Source organism: Diabrotica virgifera, chromosome 9, assembly GCF_917563875.1.
Source record: "Diabrotica virgifera virgifera chromosome 9, PGI_DIABVI_V3a".
NCBI lineage: Eukaryota > Metazoa > Arthropoda > Insecta > Coleoptera > Chrysomelidae > Diabrotica > Diabrotica virgifera.
This window is the reverse complement of record NC_065451.1, coordinates 155,932,338-155,956,742: the sequence shown is the minus strand read 5'-3', so window position 1 is coordinate 155,956,742 and position 24,405 is coordinate 155,932,338. Positions and strand designations below refer to the sequence as shown.

The 24,405-nt window shown below is 33.5% G+C and overlaps 1 protein-coding gene across 2 annotated transcripts in view; it reads left to right on the top strand.

The window, feature by feature from the left end:
- LOC126891727 (uncharacterized) overlaps window positions 1-24,405 on the top strand; it is a 201,950-nt gene that overhangs the window by 98,180 nt on the left and 79,365 nt on the right. For both annotated transcript variants that reach the window (XM_050660993.1, XM_050660992.1), the window contains 2 exons: window positions 3,726-3,953; window positions 12,047-12,385. In XM_050660993.1, coding sequence (XP_050516950.1) covers window positions 3,726-3,953; window positions 12,047-12,385 — 567 coding nt within the window. The remainder of the gene's footprint in view (window positions 1-3,725; window positions 3,954-12,046; window positions 12,386-24,405) is intronic.

Genomic DNA, 24,405 nt, shown 5'->3' with positions numbered 1-24,405 from the left:
AAATGATCGGCAGCCAATTGAAAACTGAATAGAATAGAATAGAATAGAATAGAATAGAATAGAATAGAATAGAATAGAATAGAATAGAATAGAATAGAATAGAATAGAATAGAATAGAATAAAATAGAATAGAATAGAATAGAATAGAATAGAATAGAATGGAATGGAATAGAATAGAATAGAATAGAATAGAATAGAATAGAATAGAATAGAATAGAATAGAATAGAATAGAATAGAATAGAATAGAATAGAATAGAATAGAATGGAATAGAATAGAATAGAATAGAATAGAATAGAATAGAATAGAATAGAATAGAATAGAATAGAATAGAATATAATAGAATAGAATAGAATAGAATAGAATAGAATAGAATAGAATAGAATAGAATAGAATAGAATAGAATAGAATAGAATAGAATAGAATAGAATAGAATAGAATAGAATAGAATAGAATAGAATAGAATAGAATAGAATAAAATAGAATAGAATAGAATAGAATAGAATAGAATAGAATAGAATAGAATAGAATAGAATAGAATAGAATAGAATAGAATAGAATAGAATAGAATAGAATAGAATAGAATAGAATAGAATAGAATAGAATAGAAGAATAGAATAGAATAGAATAGAATAGAATAGAATAGAATAGAATAGAATAGAATAGAATAGAATAGAATAGAATAGAATAGAATAGAATGGAATAGAATAGAATAGAATAGAATAGAATAGAATAGAATAGAATAGAATAGAATAGAATAGAATAGAATAGAACAGAATAGAATAGAATAGAATAGAATAGAATAGAATAGAATAGAATAGAATAGAATAGAATAGAAATATGCTTTGCTGCCATGGAAAATTGTACAAATTTATCGACAAAGCTTATAAAAAGTCAAGAAAACAAAACAATAACATTTCAGATTACTAAAATTACATAAATCGTCAATATAATTAAAAACAATAATAATAATGAAGTAAAACAGAAACAATCAATTGCAAAATTTAAAAATTTAAATAAATTGCAAATTTCATAGTCTACCTAGTACCTAATAAGTTTAAGAGTTAAGCTGCTGCATAAGACACCCAAATATAGATAAAAAAATAATAAAAATACTACTTGTGCAAAGGGTACTGTAATTACTTGGCTATTTATTAAGAAAATCTTCTACTGAATAATATGTTCTTTAAGATAGATAGGGTTTTGTCATTTTACGGATGAAGAAAGATGATGCAGATTTAAGTTGTAGAGGGAGATCGTTGTAAAGTTTTTTGCGGAATATAATATAGATTTCTTTACTAATTCAGAGGACGGGGTCGGTAAATAGACGTCAAAGGTAGAATTTCTCGTGAAGTAGTCATGATTAGGTCTTTGGTGGAAAGACATGTAGATGTTTACGAATTAAGCAAACAGTTTATAAAATATACAAAGATGGAAGGGTTAAAATTCCGTGATCTTTGAAGTAACGTCTGCAATGTGTTGTTCTTCTGAGGCCAAACAGATATCGTATTGCTCTTTTTTGTAATTTGAAAATAACATCGAATTGGGCAGCTGTACCAGAACCCCAAAAAGGAAGACGACCATATCGTAGATGTGACTCAAACAAAGAAAAATATGTTATTTTGGAAGATGCTAAATTGAGTTCATTCCAAACAGATCTTATAGCATAGCAAGCATTAACAAATCGATATGAAGAGACCATTTTTAAGGTTGCTGTTCAAAAAAATACCACGAAATTTTACAGAATCAACGGTACTGATCTGGCTGTTATTAAGAGGTAAGGGTTGAAGAGCTCCTTTATAAGATAATGCTGCTATTTTATCTACGTTAAACGAGAGTAAATTATAGTCAGACCAGGTTTTTATTGTAAGTAGATTAGAAGCTATAGTAGCATGAAGAGTTGCAATATTTGAGTTGCTCCAAGTGTTACTGGTATCATCAGCAAAAAGAAAGATTTTTCCATCGATTTTTAAACTAATGATGTCATTAATAAAGATAAGGAAAAGTAGAGGACCCAATACTGAACCTTGAGGTACCCAACACACTCTGGAAATTTACCTTTCTTAAAAGAATCATTAATTAGTGGGATGATAACTTTCAACACATTTTCTGGGAGATTTGAAAAAATTTTTATCGATAGACCATCAGTACTACAGGAAGATTTGCTTTTGATAGGTACTATTGATTGTTTGGTTCAGTTCAGATTTATCGAGTGGTTTTATAAAGAATTAATTCGAGACCTTTCTTGAATTAGGGAGATAGGAAATGGGATCTTGTTACAAAATAGTTAAGGTAATATTTTTACTCACATTAACAAAGTATTCATTTAGATTTTCATGGTCTGGAAGGGAAAATGTTTCACCAGTGTGGGTTTCATTTCGAAGATCGTTTATTATGGACCAAGTTTCTTTTGCAATACTTTTTGGGCTTTCCAGACGGTATTGGTAGCACCTATACTTTTTTAGCCGATTTTATAAAAGATAGGTTGCCTGTACTTGGTGATATATTCAGTGATAGAGACGTTGGTAGTAAATTTCTTGATGTAGGGTAGAGAACGCATATTCTTGGCTGATATTCGGATACCTTTAGTAATCCAGGGTTTGCGATGTTTTGCGATGTCAATGGAAGGAAAGCATCACTCAGAGGTTAAGCATAACTTTTGGAAATTACGAACGTCGGGTTTTCGAGGAGGGTTTGCTGAAGATATTAAACTTTGTATAAGCTGCTTCATGATCAGATAGTCCACCATTAATAAGTGTAGAGTAGAAATCAAGGGGTGAGAAATCTATGACAATATAATAAATTATGGTAGATGAAGTTTTTGTTATCCTTGTAGGAGAATTCACGTGCATTGTTAGACCATACGATTCAAATATGTTGGCCAAGGATATTTGTGTAGCACAAGCAGCAGCATAATTATTAATGCTGAAGTCCCTGAATAAATTTTTTCTCCTTTTATGGGGCAGGTCATCTAACAAACTTATAAAAATGAAAAATAACAAAGACCCCGTTTCGGATAATCTTCATCTTGAACTTTCTAAAAACGGAGCGGCTAAGCCCTTTTGAAACATAACCTAAATTAATCTGGCAACAAAAAGAAACAATCTATTTCAGAAAAATTGAGACATGATGGTGTGTGATAATCATAGAGGCATCACTCAATATTGCATAGGTGGTATTGTCCAACATATCCAGGACGTATGACAATCAACATATAACTCATCAGGATGCTAAGAATTGCTCTAGTTTCTACATAATCAAAAAGTTTCTGGTAATGTGCAAGTACCAATTATAATATATTCTGCATTTTCCTTAAAATTCACATTGCTTAAAGGGGGTCAGTACTACTGAACTCTTTTCAAAAATCCGCCTACTCTGTTGATTGCTAGAAGTTCTTTCTAGATGTGAATTTGTTCATTACTACTTACTGATGTAAGAAATTTACGTAGATCAGACAATATTAACACCTTAATTTGCTTCAAGATTGAGTCCACAAGTAAAAAAATTGTAAACGCTTAGAAATCTACAGAGATAATTTTTATGACCAGACATACCTAATATTCATAAATCACAATTAACAATCAACAATCCCAGTGAAGAGTGAGGACATATTTTCGGACTTTCACTTTGACAAAAATTAACGTGGAGGGCACATATTGACATAAATAATAAAACTATATGTTGAGTAATTTATCAAATTATTTACTAACCTATTTTCTTTTTTAGAGTTCTCTCTAGCCTTAGACTCGACGGCTGTAGAATCGTTGTCCAAAAAGAGCTTAGAACGTATTGCCAGGACAGCAGAAAACGAAATAATCAGTAATGAACTAATCGAAAATACTCTTAAACACATCAATATTACAAAATCAATTCGAAAAGGTAATAGGCGAACTGGTAGGAAGAGAGCTGGGAGTGCGCGTCCCTTAAGAAGAAGAGCGAGAAGAAGAAGGATAGGTAACGATAACATAATTATTTACATATTTAAAAATCGCACATCGTTGATAAATCATCTGTCCATCTAATCAGCCCAAAACATCCATACTTGAACACAGGCCTTCCCTTCCTTCTTCCATGCCTCTCTATCTTGGGCATTTTGCATCAACTTTGATCCGGCATGTTTCTACACTACAGGCCATCTTACCATCGCATTTGTGACTTTTCCCTGTTTCGTGTGTGGTTCCACGGTCTCCAATGTATAATCATCTTAGTCGATCTTTCGTTCTTCTGCGTTAGGGTATGTCCAGCGAACTTCCATTTAAGCTTTGCTACTTGGGTTGAGACATCTCTCATCTTTATTTTATTACGGATCCATTTGTCTCTTTTCCTGTTTTGTTATTTTGATGTTCAGAATTTGCCTTTCCATGGATCTTTCTGTCTCTATCATTTTTTAATATTTTCTTTTGTAGACGTCTAGGTCTGAGAGTCACATATAAGGACATGGAGTATACATTGATTGAAGACTCCTGTTTTTAGGTATTTGCGGTATTTTCTGTTCTTAAAAATATATGACCGTTTCTCGAATGATGACCATGCCACTTTTATTCTTTTCTTTATTTCTTCGGTCTAATTTTCTTTATTTAAAACTTTTCTAATTGTTTTTCCACCATTCTTTAACATTTCTACAGTTATACCCTCTTTATATGGCGATTTATATTATTCCTCTCCTTGAGTGCTCGTCTTAAATATACAACGTCGATATTTTTCTCTCTCTCAACCTATCTATCTATCTATCTATCTATCTATCTATCTATCTATCTATCTATCTATCTATCTATCTATCTATGTATCTATCTATCTATCTATCTAACTATCTATCTATCTATCTATCTATCTATCTATCTATCTATCTATCTATCTATCTATCTATCTATCTATCTATCTATCTATCTATCTATCTATCTATCTATCTATCTATCTATCTATCTATCTATCTATCTATCTATCTATCTATCTATCTATCTATCTATCTATCTATCTATCTATCTATCTATCTATCTATCTATCTATCTATCTATCTATCTATCTATCTATCTATCTATCTATCTATCTATCTATCTATCTATCTATCTATCTATCTATCTATCTATCTATCTATCTATCTATCTATCTATCTATCTATCTATCTATCTATCTATCTATCTATCTATCTATCTATCTATCTATCTATCTATCTATCTATCTATCTATCTATCTATCTATCTATCTATCTATCTATCTATCTATCTATCTATCTATCTATCTATCTATCTATCTATCTATCTATCTATCTATCTATCTATCTATCTATCTATCTATCTATCTATCTATCTATCTATCTATCTATCTATCTATCTATCTATCTATCTATCTATCTATCTATCTATCTATCTATCTATCTATCTATCTATCTATCTATCTATCTATCTATCTATCTATCTATCTATCTATCTATCTATCTATCTATCTATCTATCTATCTATCTATCTATCTATCTATCTATCTATCTATCTATCTATCTATCTATCTATCTATCTATCTATCTATCTATCTATCTATCTATCTATCTATCTATCTATCTATCTATCTATCTATCTATCTATCTATCTATCTATCTATCTATCTATCTATCTATCTATCTATCTATCTATCTATCTATCTATCTATCTATCTATCTATCTATCTATCTATCTATCTATCTATCTATCTATCTATCTATCTATCTATCTATCTATCTATCTATCTATCTATCTATCTATCTATCTATCTATCTATCTATCTATCTATCTATCTATCTATCTATCTATCTATCTATCTATCTATCTATCTATCTATCTATCTATCTATCTATCTATCTATCTATCTATATTGCCTTCTCTCCTTATGTAATATTTGGCTCTCTTGTGTCTCTTAGGCAAAAGTGAAAAAGATGGCTGATTGGCTGGATGAACGCATCGTCTTCTGTTTTATTCCTTGGAAATTTCCTTTATAAGCCTTTCACAATCCTCTGTTATTTAGTTCTTCTAGAATTGACAGGTTGGTCCTGTGTTCGATCCAAGACATTCGTAGAATTCTAATATAAAGGTTATTGGCGGAAAAATAAGGTTATTGACCAACCTGAGCCTAGTATTTCTTACTTATATTATGTAATGTTTAGTACTTAATCTTCTTCGTGCTACCAGAATCCTCCTGTTTGTCTGCCTCTTATTCTGTTTTAGTTGTTGTTGTTGACTCTACATTGTCTTTCCACCTTTTCGGCAGCCTTTGTCTGCTCCCATTGATCGATTTTGTCCCATTCGGTTTACATGTTCGTTCCAGATTTTTTTCTTGTTTTTATCTTTTTACTTGTTCTGCAATTTTGCCATCTATTTTTAGTTTGAATCTATGCGGCTCTTTACTGATCACTATAGATTTAGTTGCTCTGCAAATGTTTTGATATTAAGCTTGTTTGCTGTGATATTGAAGGTATGGAGCTGCCTTTGTAGGCCATCCAACAATTAGTACTTTACCATCGGCATAGCATACATACTATCGTGATTTTATGTGCTCCTATGTGGTATCCATGTCGTTTTCTTACTTCGTGAATTACTTAATTCATCACCGTATTAAATAACAATAGGCTGAGTGAGTATCCTTGGCGGATTCCTCCTTTTAGTTCCATGCATTATTTTCTCCTCTTGACATTATAACTTTGCTCTTGTTTTTTTAGTTTGTAATAAATTTAAGGTGTCATTTCGCCTCACCCTGTCAAAAGCACTTTTTAAATCTACAAAGCACATGTATGCTGGTTTTCCATATTCAATAGACTTTTCTATTATTTGTCTGATAATAAAAATTGCGTTTACTGTGCTGCGGTTCTTCAGGAAGCCTTGTTGTTCGCTGTTCATCTGACATGTTCGCTTTTTCCTTGATTTTATCTTTTATGACCGCCGTCAACAGGGCCGTAACTACCATTGGGGCAACCGGGGCAGGGCCCCGGGGTCCCCGGCCAAGGGGGGCCCCGCAGGTACCCCTCTTTTGACCGTGCATAGAGTTTAACGAGGAAAATATAAATATGTATTTTAAAAGCCGATCCCAACAAAATATTTTCAAATGACACAATTTTAAAAAGACCTTACAGGGGCACCCTAGAACTGAACAATAGAGTTTTAATTTTTCACTAGATAGATTAGTATTGGAGTTCAATGGATTAGTATTAGTTCTGTTGGAACAGAACTAAGCCCTAAGGCCTGAACTCAGCTGGGGCTCCCGAGACCTTAACATAAAAATTTAGATTAATACTTAGGAAATTAGTTATTTCGGCGTAATAAAACCTAAAATGCCATTAGAAGAGGGGCCCGGGCTAAGCTGGGACCCCCGAGACCTTTCGTAAAGATTTAAATTGTTACTGAGGAAATTAGTTATTTGGTGAAATAAAAACTAAAATGCAACCGGAATAGCGGCCCCGGTCCCAGCTACTTTGTCTTAACCAATTTACCCCAGACCACATCTTGGTACGTGAACGGAACCACATGGTACCACATATTGAAAAAAAAGGTAAGGATAAGATGAAATGAGCATATTGGAATTAGCCCTACCAGTACCACAGCATAATAAATCTAACAGCAGTGACAGTATTCGCCTTTGAGAGTGTCACTACTGAAGGTATGGTCGAAGCGAAGATCCGTGGGATATGCGCATTTTATCAATGAAATTCGATATTTTTTAAGATAGTCCAGAAGCCGCTACAGATAAAATGTTTTAAGAGCCCATTAATCATTCAGAATTAGCCGACGGATATTAGTATGTACAGTTAAAATAATTAAGACGATAATGATTTAATGAGTGAAATTTAAAATTTTTTCTACTTTAATCACAAAAAAAGCAAGCACATTAGCAGAAACCAATTAAAAATTTTTTTGCACATCATATTTGAAACATTATTTGGTTGAAAAATCTCATTTTTGTTGGCAAAAAAATATATTAATTGGTCTGGACTAAATTACTGTTCTGTTTTTCTTAAAAAGGATATGTTACTATCAACATTCACACAGTGTTGCCAAACTGAATTTTGTTATTTTGAGTGGAAATTTTCCCAGCGATCTCCGAGGGTACAATACCGGATATCGTTTTCTAATATCCTCGTCAAATATGATTCTGCTCTCATTAGAGCTGTATACAATTACTTCCCGACGGTCTCTTCCTTTTTGGCATTTTTCTATCTCCGTCAATTTTTCTTCCACTTTTTCCATATCGAATTTTACCGCATTCTTGAATTTTTCTTCCACCTTTTCAAATTTTTGTATCTCCTCAGCAATCTGATTTACCTCTTTCTGCATTTTCTCTAAATAAACCTTCATATCTTCATATTTTTCCATTTCGTTTTGAAGTTTCAAGAAATTTTCTTTTTATTGTTTCAATATATTATTTCATTTTGTTTTACTATCTGTTAATTTTGTTGTTTTCTTTTAAATTTTTTAAATCGAAAAAATAAGGTGATTTCCAAATTTTTTTGTGTTGGTCAATTAAAATAGCAATATGTAGGTTCAAGAAACTTCAGTCATAGAATCCATTAAAATGCGTTTTCAAGGGGTTAAATATAAAACATTTTTCCGGACCCCGCCTTCCGCTGGGGGGTAAACCCCAGACCACCGGCAGGGGGCCTCCAGATCACCTTTGCCCCGGGGCCCCTAACATCGTAGTTACGGCCCTGGCCGTCAACTGTTTTAATGTAGGCTATTCATCTGACTAATGCCTCTATAATTTTCAGGATATTATGAGTTCTATCGTGAGTTTCGTTAATGTTTATTTCTCTATTCTCTTCTTCTCCTTGTTCATATAATTTCGTGAAATTCTCAGTAGATTATTCCTCATATTGTTATCTGTTCGTACAGACTCATTCATTTCTGTTTTTTGTCTTTTTATCATGTTCCACACCTTTTTCTGGGATCCATAGAGGTCCATATTCCATATCCTTGGTAAATTTCTCCCAGTGATCTTTTCTGATGTTATCTAATTCTTGGTTTACTCTCTTCCTGATTTTCACGTAGTCTTCTCGTGCCTCCGGTGTCTTCACTCTTCAGTCATCACTCTCTTTGCCTTATCCCTATGCGGGGTCGGCTTCCCTAATTGCATTTCTCCACACAATTCTATCTTGGGTCATATCAATGTTAATCCCCTTTACCAACATGTCCTGCCTTATCGTCTCCCCCAGGTCTTCTTTGGTCTTCCTCTCCTACTCCTTCCAGGAATCTGCACTTCAGCTATTCTTCGTATTGAGTGGTTAACGTCTCGACGTTGAACATGACCAAACCATCTTAACCTATGCTCTCTCCTTTTGGCATCAATTGGTGCCACACCTAGACTTCTCCTAATATACTCATTTCTAATTTTATCCTTCGTTGTCACTCCACTCATCCATCTAAGCAGTCTCATTTCCGCCACATGCATTCGCTGTTCCTCTTTCTTTTTCACTGCCCAACATTCAGTTCCGTACATCATAGCTGGTCTTATGGCTGTTTTATAGAATTTTCCCTTCAGCTTCATTGGAATTTTTCTGTCACACAACACACCACTCGCTTCTTTCCACTTCATACATCCAGCCCTAATTCTACTGCATGCATCTCCATCTATTTCTCCATTACTCTGTAATACCGATCCTAGGTACTTAAAACTATTGCTTTTTACAATCATTTCACCATCCAAAGATACCATTTTATTTGTAGTAGCTCCATCTTTAAATGAACATTCCAAATACTCTGTTTTTGCCCTACTAAGTTTTAAACCTTTTTCCTCCAGAGCTTGTCTCCACTGTTCCAGTTTTTGTTCTAAGTCTCTTTCACTATTTCCTACTAACACGACATCATCAGCATACATTAAGCACCATGGAATGTTACCCTGCATTTTCGCTATTATCTGGTCCAAAACTAATGAGAATAAATAAGGACTAAGCACAGAAACTTGATGCAATCCTACTTTCATATGAAATTTATCAGTCTCTCCCACACCTGTCCTAACACTAGTCGTTACTCCCTCATACATATCCCTCACAATCTTTACATATTCACCAGGGACTCCTTTCTTATTAAGTGCCCACCACAGAATCTCCCGAGGAACTCTATAATTTGCTTTCTCAAGATCAATGAATACCATATGAGCGTTTGTTTCTTTACTCCTGTATTTTTCCATCAACTGCCTTATAATGAAAATTGCATCTGTTGTTGATCTACCCTGCATAAAGCCAAATTGATTCTCGGATATTTCGGTCTCTTCACGTATCCGTCTATCAATTACTCTTTCCCATATTTTCATGATGTGGCTAAGCAGTTTTATAGCCCTGTAGTTTGTACATTGTTGTATATCTCCCTTATTTTTGTAAACAGGTACCAGTGTACTGCTTCTCCATTCGTCTGGCATTTGTCCAACTACCATAATTCTATTAAATAGACCTGCTAGCCACCTTGTTCCTGTCTCTCCCAATGCTCTCCATACTTCCCCAGGAATATCATCTGGTCCTACCGCTTTTCCTTTCTTTATTTTTTGAAGCGCTTGAGCCACTTCCTCGTTGGTTATTTTGGTGACCATTGCTGCTACTGTTTCCGTTGACTCTACAGGCTGTCTGCCAAATTCTTTATTTAATAAGCTGTCAAAGTACTTTCTCCATCTCTTTTTGACATCCCTTTCGTGAACTAGTATTTTATTATTTTCATCTCGGATACATCTCATCTAATCTGATTAAAATCTTTTGCTTTCTTTGCTCTCTGTTTGGCTATTTTATATATCTTCGTTTCGCCTTCCCTGGTATCAAGTTGATCGTATAGGTTTGAATACGCTTCTGCTTTAGCTTTTGCTACTGCTACTTTCTGTCTTCACTCTTCAGTATGTTTTTTTAATCATGTTTATATAGGGTGTCTCAAAAGTAGCGGAACGGTCGACTATTTCACGAAATAAACACCGTATCGAAAAACTAAAAAATACGTGTTCAATAATTTTCAAAAATCTATCGAATGAGAGCAAACACGACCCCCCTTCCACCCCCTGGAGGTGTGGTGGGGGTAACTTTAAAATCTTAAATGGAAACCCCCAGCTTTTATTGCAGATTTGAATTGCTTACATAAAAGTAAGCAAATTTTAGTCAAGATATTTTTTGGAATTGTGGATAGATGGCGCTATAATCGGAAAAAAAGATTTATCGTGATAACATAGTTAAATTATAGAAACGGTATAATATCTTGAGAAATACACTTCGAAATGAAAAACCAAAAAACTCATTTTTAATATTTTTCAAAAACCTATCGAACGACACCAAACACGACACCCCACTCCCCGCCCTGGAGGTGGGGTGGGGGGTAACTCTAAAATCTTAAATAGGAACCGGCATTTTTTTGCAGTTTTCGATTCCACATGAAAGATTAAGTAACATTTATTCGAAACATTTTTTAGAATTGTTGATAGATGACGCTAATAAATCGTATTTTTCCGATTATAGCGCCATCTATCAACAATTCTAAAAAATGTTTCGAACAAATGTTACTTTTTTTTAATGGGGAATTCAAATCTGCAATAAAAAATGGGGGCACCCATTTAATATTTTAAAGTTACCCCCTACCACACCTCCAGGGGATGGGATGGAGGATCATGTTTGATGTTATTCGATAGTTTTTTTAAAAATATTTAACACGTATTTTTTGGTTTTTCATTTCGAAGTGTATTTCTCGGGATATTAGACCGTTTCTATTTACCAATCGTATCACGACACATCGTTTTTTCCGATTATAGCGCCATCTGTTCACAATTCGAAAAAATATCTCGAATTAAAGTTGCTTACTTTTGTGTAAGGAATGCAAATTTGCAATAAAAACTGGGGGTTTTCATTTAAGATTTTAAAGTTACCCCCCACCTTACCTCCAGGGGTGGAGTGGGGGTCGTGTTTTCTGTCATTCAATAGATTTTTAAAAATTACTGAAAACATATTTTTCAGTTTTTCGATCCGATGTTTATTTCGTGAGATATTCGACCGTTCCACTACTTTTGCGGGACACTCTGTATAAGTGAGTTAATATAGTAAACTAATAAACTTTTTACACTTGTAGGTAACAATTTAAACCGGCAAAACCATCGCAATGCGTCCGACTCGAATACTCTCAATAGAAGACCGGTTTTACGAAGAAGAAAATTCAGAAAACGACGTAGGAAGCCAAAGGTAACAGCACGATTGGCAGAAGTAACTACGACTAAGGGGTTTATTATCTCGACAAAGACTGATTCAAACGATACTCTTACTAAGCTTATAGAGAAATTAAACAAGAACCCAGAGGACAATTTTGACGAATTTAAGCATAAACAAAAAACCGAGAGATTGGTTTTAGCCCCGCAGAGTACGTTTTTTGACCCCCTAGCTAATATAACTGATTTAGTTACATCAAACAATGGTAAGTAAGTATATAATTCTGTTTTTAAATTGTACTTAAAATGTAGTTTTATTTTCTTCTTCCTCTTTTTGTCCTTCTTCTTCTTTTTATTCTTCTTCTTCTGCTTCTTTAACAGCAATGTTGCTTGTTCATTGACGGATTGATACCTCTATGGAAGGTTTTCACTCCATCTTTTGCGAGGTCAGCCGATACTTCTACCAATTGGCAATTTTTTGTCCCTTGCTTGTTTGAGTATACGAGTTTTCCCAATAATGCTTATGTAGTTATTACATCCTTTTTTATTCTATCTGTGTCCAATCGTTTATACACTGTACGCTATCATTTTTTCTGACTTCACCCCTTTTACGATATCTCAACTTATTTCCAGTAATTTTTCTCAGTACTCCCATCTCTGCAGGTTCCAGTATTAGTCTTTGTGTTGTTGCTGTGTAGGGTGCTGCATCCGAAAGCACATGTCCTTGGCACATTGGTTTTACACTGGCTTTTGACCAGGGGCGGCTCGTGATAGTACAAGATAGTGAGGCACACTACACTTGAGGAATATTACAGTAGACTCTCTCTATAACGAACACGGGTATTACGAAGTTTCGCTTATAACGAGGTATGTCCAACATCTGTGTGCTTACCGAGGCCAGTGCTGTAATAAATTCCACGGCCTGTAACTTCCTTCCTATTTATCTGTCGACCGATATTGAATATCGTAGGAAATTTACAATTTGTGATGGCCAAGTTTCATTGTTGAAGTCGATGATCGAGATCGATACCTAATAAACTATGTAGGAGGCTTCAAAACATTTCAGTAGTGGTGATATGTACTGTTTTAAGTTCCTTTCGTCATGTAAATCAAATATTAAACAGTATTGTTCATACAAATCTTTATTAGCAATCAAGAAGCTACAACTTACAAGTTTCATGACGCTAGCCGGAATGGCGTTACGTCGCTGACATCTGTCTGTCGTTGGTCTTCTTCTTTTACATCCTAAACATAATATATTACATAATATTGTTGTCTGATATAACGAGATCCGCTTATAACGAGGTAATTAGTAAGCCATTTCAGTTCTCGTTATAGAGGGAGTTTACTGTATTATTATGGTTAGCTTTTCTTTAATAGCCGGAAGGTCGATTTTGTGGCGTCATAACGTCACAAAACGGCACCGTATTTATTTTAAGGCTTGCAAAGGAAATTAAATAACAATTATTTTATTCGCAAAAGAAAGTCGAAAGTTCTAAGTCTATAACATCGTTCATACTCTTATTAGCTGTTTTTTTAGCTAAAAATAATTAATATGATACCACATATCAAAACAGTGTGAGTCAGATGTTTCGTCCTTTCTTGGTCTCATCAGCGTTGTACAGTCATACTAAGCAAAATTTACATTATATACTACATGACAAGAACGTACAACTGATTTCAGTGGCGTAACCAGGGGGTTTTTAGGGGTTATAAGCGCCCCATACCCTTAACATCCTCCTTAATTCCATACCCCCGGAGACCCATACCCCCTTAGGATCATCCTGGTTACGCTGTTGACTGATTCTTTTATTATTAATCACTTGCCAAAATGAAATTATTGTGCGCAATCAATATACCTTCAAACACGTGATAATTTCATTTGGAACCAATCTTATATTGTAAATGTATTTTAATATATAGGAAATAAAAACAAGCAAGTAAGCAAATTACTGTTATATTATAAGATTGATTTTTTATGTTAAATAAACTAAGGGTTAAATTTAATTTTTTTGGTTTTTTTATATTTTTTATTAAACAGCGTGCTTAAAAGTAAAATTATTATGAAAGAAATCATAATTTCTAATTTTTTTATTAATTTACTTATTTAATTGACATTTATTTGGAAAATGGCATACAGCTAGTCACAGCATGATAACATATTCTAAACATCTAATTATACTAATAGTAAGTAACCAGAGTGTAAGAAGGCCAAGTCCAGAACAAACTGCTTTAACAAACTACCTAACTAAAACTGCAAAACCACGCTAGAGGCATATTTTTGCCAGCCTCTGAAAGGACATTTAATCCCGGCTCCAAAAATTATTCTCAGTTTAAATTTTATTGCGGCCGGCCGATTACCGCCGGCTTCGTAATATGCTAGACAAGGACCCATCTGAGGCAGTGCTTCTGCTATAATTTGAGAAAGTGAGAATGAGACGCATATATACTCCCACGTAGGGTAGGTACCTACCGATCCTACCGATGTATTTATGAAGAACGCTTAACTACAAAGATACGGGGTCAGGGCCGTACCTACCTATTTTTATTTTTTATCATAAAAATAAAGTTATTAAGTTTTATAATAAAAATTAAGTTATTTAGCAACTTTCAAAAAGTTAAATTGTATTTAAATAATTGATGATGAAATAACGAAAATAAAGTTATTTAGCAAATTTCAAACAGTTAAATTGTATTTAAAGAATTGATGATGAAATAACGAAATAACGTAAAGAGTCGATTGATATACCGGTGAGGCACTGCCTCACCTGCCTCATAGGACTAGCCGCCACTGCTTTTGACTTCATCTCAGTTAATGCAAGTGTTATAGTGTTATTAAGGCATTCTGTCAGTTAGCTTGTATTTTGTACTTAATTTTTCACGTCTTTGTCCAGGTCTCCACAGCTGGACAGTGTAATTTCAAGGTTGATGGATTCGACCGTTACTTAATGGAAGTTCATTTTGTCTAACAATAAAACACTGAAAACGTTTGTTTTCTATACTTCCACAAAATTGATTATAACTATGTGACTACAGCTGTTTTGGCAGAGTGCCTTTTTCAAGTGATTTAGTTTACTATGGGTTTAGTCTATTCACCACCACAGAAAGAACGCAGTACCTTTTGCTCTATCACATTCCAGGCCACCAATCGACGTTTATATAACGTAGATAACACGTCATAAAAATGACCAATTGACGTGTTTCTATGACGTAGTACTGACGTTGAAAATCACGTGTATTTGTCTCATCGATTTGACGTCATAATTGTGACGATTTTAAAACGTTATTGTACCTACGTTTTTTTCACGTCGAGATTGTGACGATTTTCAAACGTCAAAAAGATGATGACTTTTATACGTCGCCGTCGGTAAAATCAAGTCTTTAATACTTTCAAAAAGTGACCTCTTTCAGATGTTTCAAAATAGTATAAAAATAGGTAACATGAAAATGTAGGCTAAAAATTAATTTAATTTAACACGATAACACATAATTAGTTCATTAACAGAAAATAAACATCAAACACAAATAAACATAACCTCAAATAGTTGACAAGAAGAATTAGCTCACTGAGCAAAAACGAATAAAAATCTCTCAATTAACACGTTTCTCCAACTAAGGTATCTAAATAAAAAGTATTATTTTATCACACGACACAAACCACGTAAACAATAAATGAGAAATTTCTTATGAACAACGTTATAAACGAAATTGTTTGGAGTTAATACAAACAAGCTTTTTAAACTCCTCCCAATTTTGTGACGTCAGACTTGGCTGTCTGAAATGAAAACGTTTTTTAAACGTATTTTAACGTCACTAATCTTACGTATTTAAAATCACCTACAAAAGACCTCTATATGACGTAATGTTCAAACACGTGTATATATTCAACCAAAGCTGACGTTTCCTCGACGTTATATGACGTCACTTGGTTGCCTGGGATATACTGTCAAGATAACAACAAAAATATCCAGATACATAAAACAGAAAGGAATAACACCAGCTTTCAGAATTAACAACAACTTAAGCAAATATATTAAGAACAATAAGAGCCGAAAGAGAAAACAACTACAGAGTGGTGTCTACAAACTAACATGTGGTGACTGTCCGAAAACTTACATCGGTCAAACTGGCAGAACCTTTGACAAACGGATAGCAGATCACAAAGGGCTTTCAACAATAGAAAAACAGACACTTCTACATACGCACTTCACCTTCTAGCTAGATCATAATCATTATTTTAATGAAGAGTTTCAAATTCTACATATTCAAAATAAAGGCCTTAAGCTATCTTTATTAGAATCTATGGAAATTAATAAATTAAAAAATACAGATATAATTCTGAATGACCAACTCGAGGCAAACAGCTCCCCACTCCTCAACCTCTTCAGTTAAAGTCTTTAAAAAGGAAAACCCATAGTAAACTAAATCACTTGAGAAAGGCACTCTGCCGAAACAGCTGTAGTCACATAGTTATAATCAATTTTGTGGAAGTATAGAAAACAAACGTTTTCAGTGTTTTATTGTTAGATAATTTCAAGGTATTTTATTTCCATTACTTGTTTAATATTGATGCCATCAATTTCTATTTTACATCTGATTGGTTTTTTGTTAATTACTGATGTTTTAGTATTTTTAGATGAGATTGTCATATTACACCCTTTTAATGTTATGTTAAATTTGTGGACCAATCTTTACAGACTATCTTCAACTTGGGCTATCAATATCATGTTGACTGCATAACAAAGTATTTTTACTTCTTTGTTTCCCATTCTGCATCCTCTTCCTTTTTTGACGCTTTTGACGATTTCATCCATGATTAAATTGAAAATAATAGAGCTCAATTAATGCTTTGTTGCTTAATGACTGTCGTATTCCACTGCCAATGTCTACAATATTATTTATATATGTTATAGTCAAAGCCCGAATTTCAGGCATTTCTAGGTTTGACTAGGCAATGCACAGGTCTGACTGACGGTCTTAGTCAAAGCCCGAAATAAATTACAGTTTCGACCTTTGACTAGTCAAACCTAGGAGAGACTAAGTTGGTTAGGCAAAGGTCGAAATTAAATTTTATGAAATCGGGGTTTGACTAGCCAAACCCCGATTAGCTAGTAAAATGTCGTAATTTGTTGAATTAGGTTTAATAAAAGGTCATTTTTTAATTTTAATGTTTATTATTTTTATATTGCCGTAATTACAGTAACAAAAATAGTAAAAATAAAATAAAAATTCCATTTTTATTCAGTTTCAATGCGAAGGCAAAACCGTCTTATTTTTCACTTATAGAACAGGGAGCACAGACCAGCACTCTAAATCGACGATTTTCGACTCTATTTGGAGTCATCATCAGAGAGGCGTAGGTTTGCTGTTCTCTGCCCGAAGTGACAAAACTACGAAAGCTTATCCCCGCATTGCAACTAACGTTTATGGAGTAGGTGTCTAGCGTCATCTGGCAACTGAAAGGCAAAGTTTCCAACCGAATATAGTCCATGTGGTGAGACCGCTCCCGTCTGGAAAAATTTCTGATTCGGTGTCTTTATGGATTCCTATTCAAAAATGTCCCCTTTAAACAAATCTGAAGGGTGCCGGGCATAATTGTTGGGCAGAAATTGTTTAAAAAAATTTTTTTAACAAATACAAAAGATCACGTTTTTTTGCTCCGGAACATATATTTTTCAGTTTTGTGGGTAATTATGAACAAGAAAGGTATCTTGTAAATTTTCTCAGAAATTGATAGTTTTCGAGATATAGGCGATTTAAAATCTGAAAAATGCGAAAATGCGCATTTTCGAGGCTTAAAAACTCATTCAAATTAGTATTTTTGAGGTTGCTAGATACTTAAATTGAAGACTAAATTTTCAGCTTCAAGATTCTGAAGAGTGATCGTGTCTAACTTTAATTTATAACGTTGTTTTTTAATTGTTAAATATGCGTGTTTATCCGATTTTTTTGCCGGTGCGTCGCGCTCCGTTTCAAAAATCTCCTATTTTCTTCCGAAAAATATTTTTTCTAGATTTTTTGGAACATTCTAAATAAAATAAATTTCTTGACATTTTTCTCAAAAGTTAATAGTTTTAAAGTTATAAGCGATTTAAAATCCGAAAATGCGTTTTCTTGTCATTTTTCGGATTTTAAATCGCTTATAACTTAAAAACTATTAACTGTTGAGAAAAATGATAAGAAACATATTTTATTTAGAATATCACAAAGAACCTGGAAAAATATTTTTCGGAGGAAAATAGGAGATTTTTGAAATGGTGCGCGCCGCTTCGGCAAAAAAATCGGATAAACACGCATATTTAACAATTAAAAATCAACGGTATAAATTAAAATTAGACGCGATCACTCTTCAGAATCTTGAAGCTGAATGTTCAGTCTTCAATCTAAGTATCTGGAAATCTCAAAAATATTAATTTAAATATGAGTTTTTAAGCCTCGAAAATGCGTATTTTCGCATTTTTCAAATTTTAAATCGCCTATAACTCCAAAACTATAAATTTCTGAGAAAAATTACAAAATACCTTTCTTGTTTAGATTGACATAAAAAATCTAAAAATATATGTTCCAGAGCAAAAAACATGATCTTTTGTATATGTTTAAAAAAATTGTTTAAACAATTTCTGCCCAAAAATTCCGCCCGGCACCCCCCTGATTTGTTTGAAGGGGACATTTTTGAATAGGAATCCACAAAGAAACCGAATCAGAAATTTTTTTCAGACGGGAGCGGTGTCACCACATGGACTAATAGAAACTTTAATAATATTGAAAAATATTAAAAATATTACTAAAATATTTTAAATTGAAAACTTTTTGGTCCATTTCCGTGGTAACACCTCCATGGTTTCTAAAAATTGCAAGCCAGATGGATGCTGAAACGAAGAAGGCAAGATGGAATTCAAAAACTTACAATTCACGACCCCATCTGTTCAGATGGTAAATTCCAACGGAAAATGGACATAGTTACTCAAAGGAGTAAAGACCAATATAAAAATAAAATAAAAATTCTATTCTTATTTAGTTGCAGCGAAGGCAAAACCGTCTTATTTTTCACTTAGAACAGGAAGCGCAAACCAGCACTCTAAATCGACGATTTTTGGAGTCATCATCAGAGAGGCGTAGGTTTGCTGCTCTCTGCCCCAAGTGACGAAACTCCGAGAGCTTGTCCCCCCATTGCAACTGACGTTTATGGAGTAGAGCGCCATCTGGCAACTGAAAGCCAAAGTTTTCAACCTAATAGAAACATTAATAATATTGGAAAATATTAAAAATATTACTTAAATATTTTTAATTGAAAACTTATTGGTCAATTTCCCTGGTAACACCTCCATGGCTTCTAAACTTTGAAAACTTTGCCTTTCAGTTGCCAGATGACGCTAGTCACCTACTCCATAAACGTCACTTGCAATGCGGAAATAAGCTTTCGTAGTTTTGTCACTTCGGGCAGAGAGCAACATACCTACGCCTCTCTGATGATGACTCCAAATAGAGTCGAAAATCGTCGATTTAGAGTGCTGGTTTGTGCTACCTGTTCTAAGTGAAAAATAAGACGGTTTTGCCTTCGCATTGCAACTGAATAAAAATGGAATTTTTATTTTATTTTTATATTGATCTTTACTCCTTTGAGTAACTAGGTCCATTTTCCGTTGGAATTTACCAGCTGAACAGACGCTAGACGGAGTCGTGAATTGTAAGTTTTTTAATTCCCTTTTGTCTTTATTCGCTTCAGCATCCATCTGGCTTGCAATTTTTAAAAGCCATGGAGGTGTAACCAGGGAAATGGACCAATAAGTTTTCAATTTAAAAATCTTTTAGTAATATTTTTAATATTTTTTAATATTATTAATGTTTCTATTAGGTTGAAAACTTAAAAAAATAGTGTTTATTCTCGCATGTTGAGGCATTATGGTACATATTTAGAATTGCACAATACGTTACACCTTTTACACTTACATGATTTTGAGAGCATTTGTAATTGCTGTGGCATTCTATTAAGCCTTGTCCTCCAAATTTAGAATCTTTTGTACTAATTTCTTTTAGAGGCAGCTTAATCTCTGTAACAAAGGAAATGCGATTGAAGGTCTTTATATCCAGGATAATGCTATGAAACAATCAAGTGAAAAAATTTTTCTCCAATTTCTATCAAAAAAACTATATACAATACATATCCCCAGCTTTAATAGAGCCAAAGGAGATGCTCGAAATATTTTGGATATCATACAAGATAAAACAATTGACGGTTTAAATAGAGTTTGTACGAAATACGGAACAATGAACACACTTTTTTCAAAAAATCAAATAAGAAAATGCAATGAGAATTTTCTGAATTTCGAAGATGTTCCAGACGTTAAGCTGTCTCTAAGAGAAATTAGTACAAAATATTCTAAATTTAGAGGACAAGGCTTTATAAAATGCTACAACAATAACAACTGCTCTTCAAAATTATGCAATTGTAAAAGGTCCAACGTATTGTGCAACTCTAAATGCCAGAATGCCTCAAAATGTGATCATAAACCCTAATATTTTTTATTTTAAATATGGCAATATAAAAACAATAAATATTAAAATTAAACAATGACGTTTTATTAAACCTAATCTAACAAATTACGACATTTTAATAGCTGATCGGGGTTTAACTAGTCAAACTTCGATTTCATAAAATTAAATTTCGACCTTTGCCTGATCAACTTAGTCTCTCCTAGGTTTGACTAATCAAAGGCCGAAACTGTAATTTATTTCGGGCTTTGACTAAGACCGTCATGCGTCAGTAAGACCTAAATTGCCTAGTCAAACTGTGCTTGGAGTGCCTGAAATTCGGACTTTGACTGTTAGATATACGTCTATCTGTATTATACAGAACATGGATTACATATTTTAATTCTACTTTGTCACATGCTCAAGTCGATGAGACATAGAAATTCTGATCTATTATACTCTAGTGATTTCTCAGAAATTTGCTTTATGACGAATATTGGATCTGTACACGATCTTCTAACACGAAAACTCTATTGTTCACCTGCTAATTTTATTATCTGATTCGTTAGTTCTTGTTAAATTTGAGTTGTAAGTTTTTTAACAAGATTATACCCCTGTAGTTTTCTGGCTGTTTTTTATTTAATTTTTTTTGGATAGTCGAATTAGCTCGCCTATTCGCTATTTTACGAGTATTTTATTACGTTTTATAATTTTGTCAATGAATGGGTTTGAATAAATGAAATGAATAAACAAAATACAAAATTGCTTCTATTTCTGGATAGTGCCACGCTACATTCTAGAGTTCCATTAGAAAATGTCGAAAATGTTAAAATGGCCTTCCTGCCACCAAAAAGTACTTCACATTACCATCCCTTAAATCAAGAAATAATTCAAAATTTCAAATTTAGTCCATTAAAATGTTACATTTTTTAGGCCGTACCTTGCATTTCTTAGAGAAGTCAATTTTATTTCTTTAATGTGTAGGGGGGATCAGTAGATGCTTAAGTTCAAGTTTTGGGGTCGCCATCCTTGTCCCCCGGTCGCCATCTTGAAAATGGGGTGCAAAGGGGTTTCGCGCTATATCTCGTAAACTACCAGCCCTACGGAAAATCTAGTTTAACATAAAATCTAGCAAATTAAATTTTCCACAATTTTATTTCTATTACTTTTTATCAAGTGACCAACAAAAAAGATATAACCAAAAATATGTAAATTTTTTTAACAAGTTTCCTTTTGGATGTTATAACTTTTTTTCAGTTCATTTTAAAGTAAAATAACATTATAGCAATTTTGTAGAGGGTTTTTTAGCGAACAATTTGCACTATAAAGTTGTTTAATTCTATTTATTTATATAGGTTTTACAGCGCTCCAAACTTGACCAGATTCTCGAATGCTCAGAGGGATACAATAAAAACAAAAGTTAGGCTTACTTTTCTATCTATATATATTTTTTATTCATACAATTTATTATGACTTTAACATTCCTATGCTATTATGAATCTGTTTTTGACCTTTCTTCCCACTATAAAACTTATAACTCTAAGCATATATAGAAAAGGCCCAAGAAGTTGTTTGAGGAAAAATTCGCCGCTTCAGAAGAAGAATGACGCAACCGCAAAATGCAAAATTCTTAAGCAGAGCAAAAAAACGATTTTTGATATCAAAATCATAAAGTATGATAAAAATTAGCCATTCACCACACCGTGTTCAGGATCTCGAGATATAAGCGTTTTTTGGGGTGTGCCGCTTGTATATGAAGTAACATAACTTTTTTCGTATTACATATTTTGACTTAAAATTTTCCAAAAAACTTCTTTATGAACTATATTTTATTGTTGTGTTGGTTAAAATTATAAACTAAAAAGTTTGTCACTCAACTTTTTTAAGTAAACATGAAACTAACGAAATATGATGACAAAATGTTAATAAATTAACAACTCCTTTTTTAATGTGTTTAAACATTTTGGACAAATTTCATTGTTATCTACGTACTTCAAAGATGACACAGTAAAATTTTTAAAAGGAAATATTTACAGCGACCAAAGATACAGCGAGGTAAATTTGAAAAATCATCAAAATTTATTTTTGGCATTTTTGTATAAAATTTATTTTTTAACATGTTTCACCAACTCTAGATAAAAATAAACTTCATATTCGGATTCAGCGACATCTAAAACATAAAAATCGACCAAAATTGATCATTCACCTTAAATTTGATTTTCGTGGTTGGTATAACGGTTAATGCCGCTCGTCTAATATATAGATAGAAAAGCATTATTTTTCTACGAGAATTCGAGAATCTGGTCAAGTTTGGAGCGCTGTAAAACCTAGATAATAAATAAAATTAAACCACTTTATAGTGAAAATTGTTTATTGAAAAATCCTCTACAAAATCGCTATGATGTTATTTTATTGTGAAATGAACGTAAAAAAAGTTATAACCTCCAAAAGGAAATATCTTACAAAATTTTCTCTTATTTTTGTTTATAATTTTTTGTTGGTCACTTTACGATAAAAAGTAATAAATATAAAATTGTAGAAAATTTAATTTGCTTCATTTTATGTGAAATTAAATTTTCTGTAGGGTAGCTAGTTTACGAGATACAGCGCGAAAGCCCTCTTTTCACCTCTTTTTCCAAGATGGCGGCCGGGGACAAGGACCTCAACCCCCAAAAACTTGAACTTAAGCTTCTACTGAACCCCCCTACACATTAAAAAAATAAAATTGACTCCTCTAAGAAATGCACACTAAATGTAACATTTCAATGGACTAATTGATTTTCCGAAATTATTTCATTAAAAGACTTCTAGCGTTTATTGACAGTGGATGTTATTTCTAGAATTGAGAAACAAACATAAAATTATCCAATGCACTTTGTACCTTGATTACAGCTTGGAAAAGTTATATTCTGGTACAGTTAATATTTGTTTCTCTAAGTCAGCTTCTCTGATGTTATCCAAGAAGATAAACATTTTGATGAAGAGGGCAATATTAAAAATGAATAACCATTTTCAATTTCGTTGCAAAACGAAAATACAGCCGAACCATATTCCAGTCCAATCAGAGAGTGCTGCAAGCACCTCTACCGGTTTCGAAACTTATTAGTCTCTCATCAGGAGGCACATATGCTGCTCTCCCTGATCCAACCAAAACAAACCCCAGCGTGCAGTCCCGAATTGCAACGAACGAAATGGCATAGATGCCCTAGCGGCAACTGCTAGCAAAAGACTAAGTTTTCACTCTAATGGCATATAACATATCCCGCCAGAATGAAAACAATGGGAACCTTCTCTGGTTACACCTCCGAGGATTCTACAATTTGCAAGCCATACGGATGCTGAGACTAAGGAAGATGAGGGAATTCTACAATTTACAATTCACGTCACATCTGCTCAGCGCGGTAAAGTTCCAACGAGACTGGTTCCCTTCATACTCCACACAGAGTAAATGTAAATCAGAAATGAATAACCATTTTCAATTTCGTTGCAAAACGAAAATACAGCCGAACCATATTCCAGTCCAATCAGAGAGTGCTGCAAGCACCTCTACCGGTTTCGAAACTTATTAGTCTCTCATCAGGAGGCACATATGCTGCTCTCCCTGATCCAACCAAAACAAACCCCAGCGTGCAGTCCCGAATTGCAACGAACGAAATGGCATAGATGCCCTAGCGGCAACTGCTAGCAAAAGACTAAGTTTTCACTCTAATGGCATATAACATATCCCACCAGAATGAAAACAATGGGAACCTTCTCTGGTTACACCTCCGAGGCTTCTACAATTTGCAAGCCATACGGATGCTGAGACTAATTG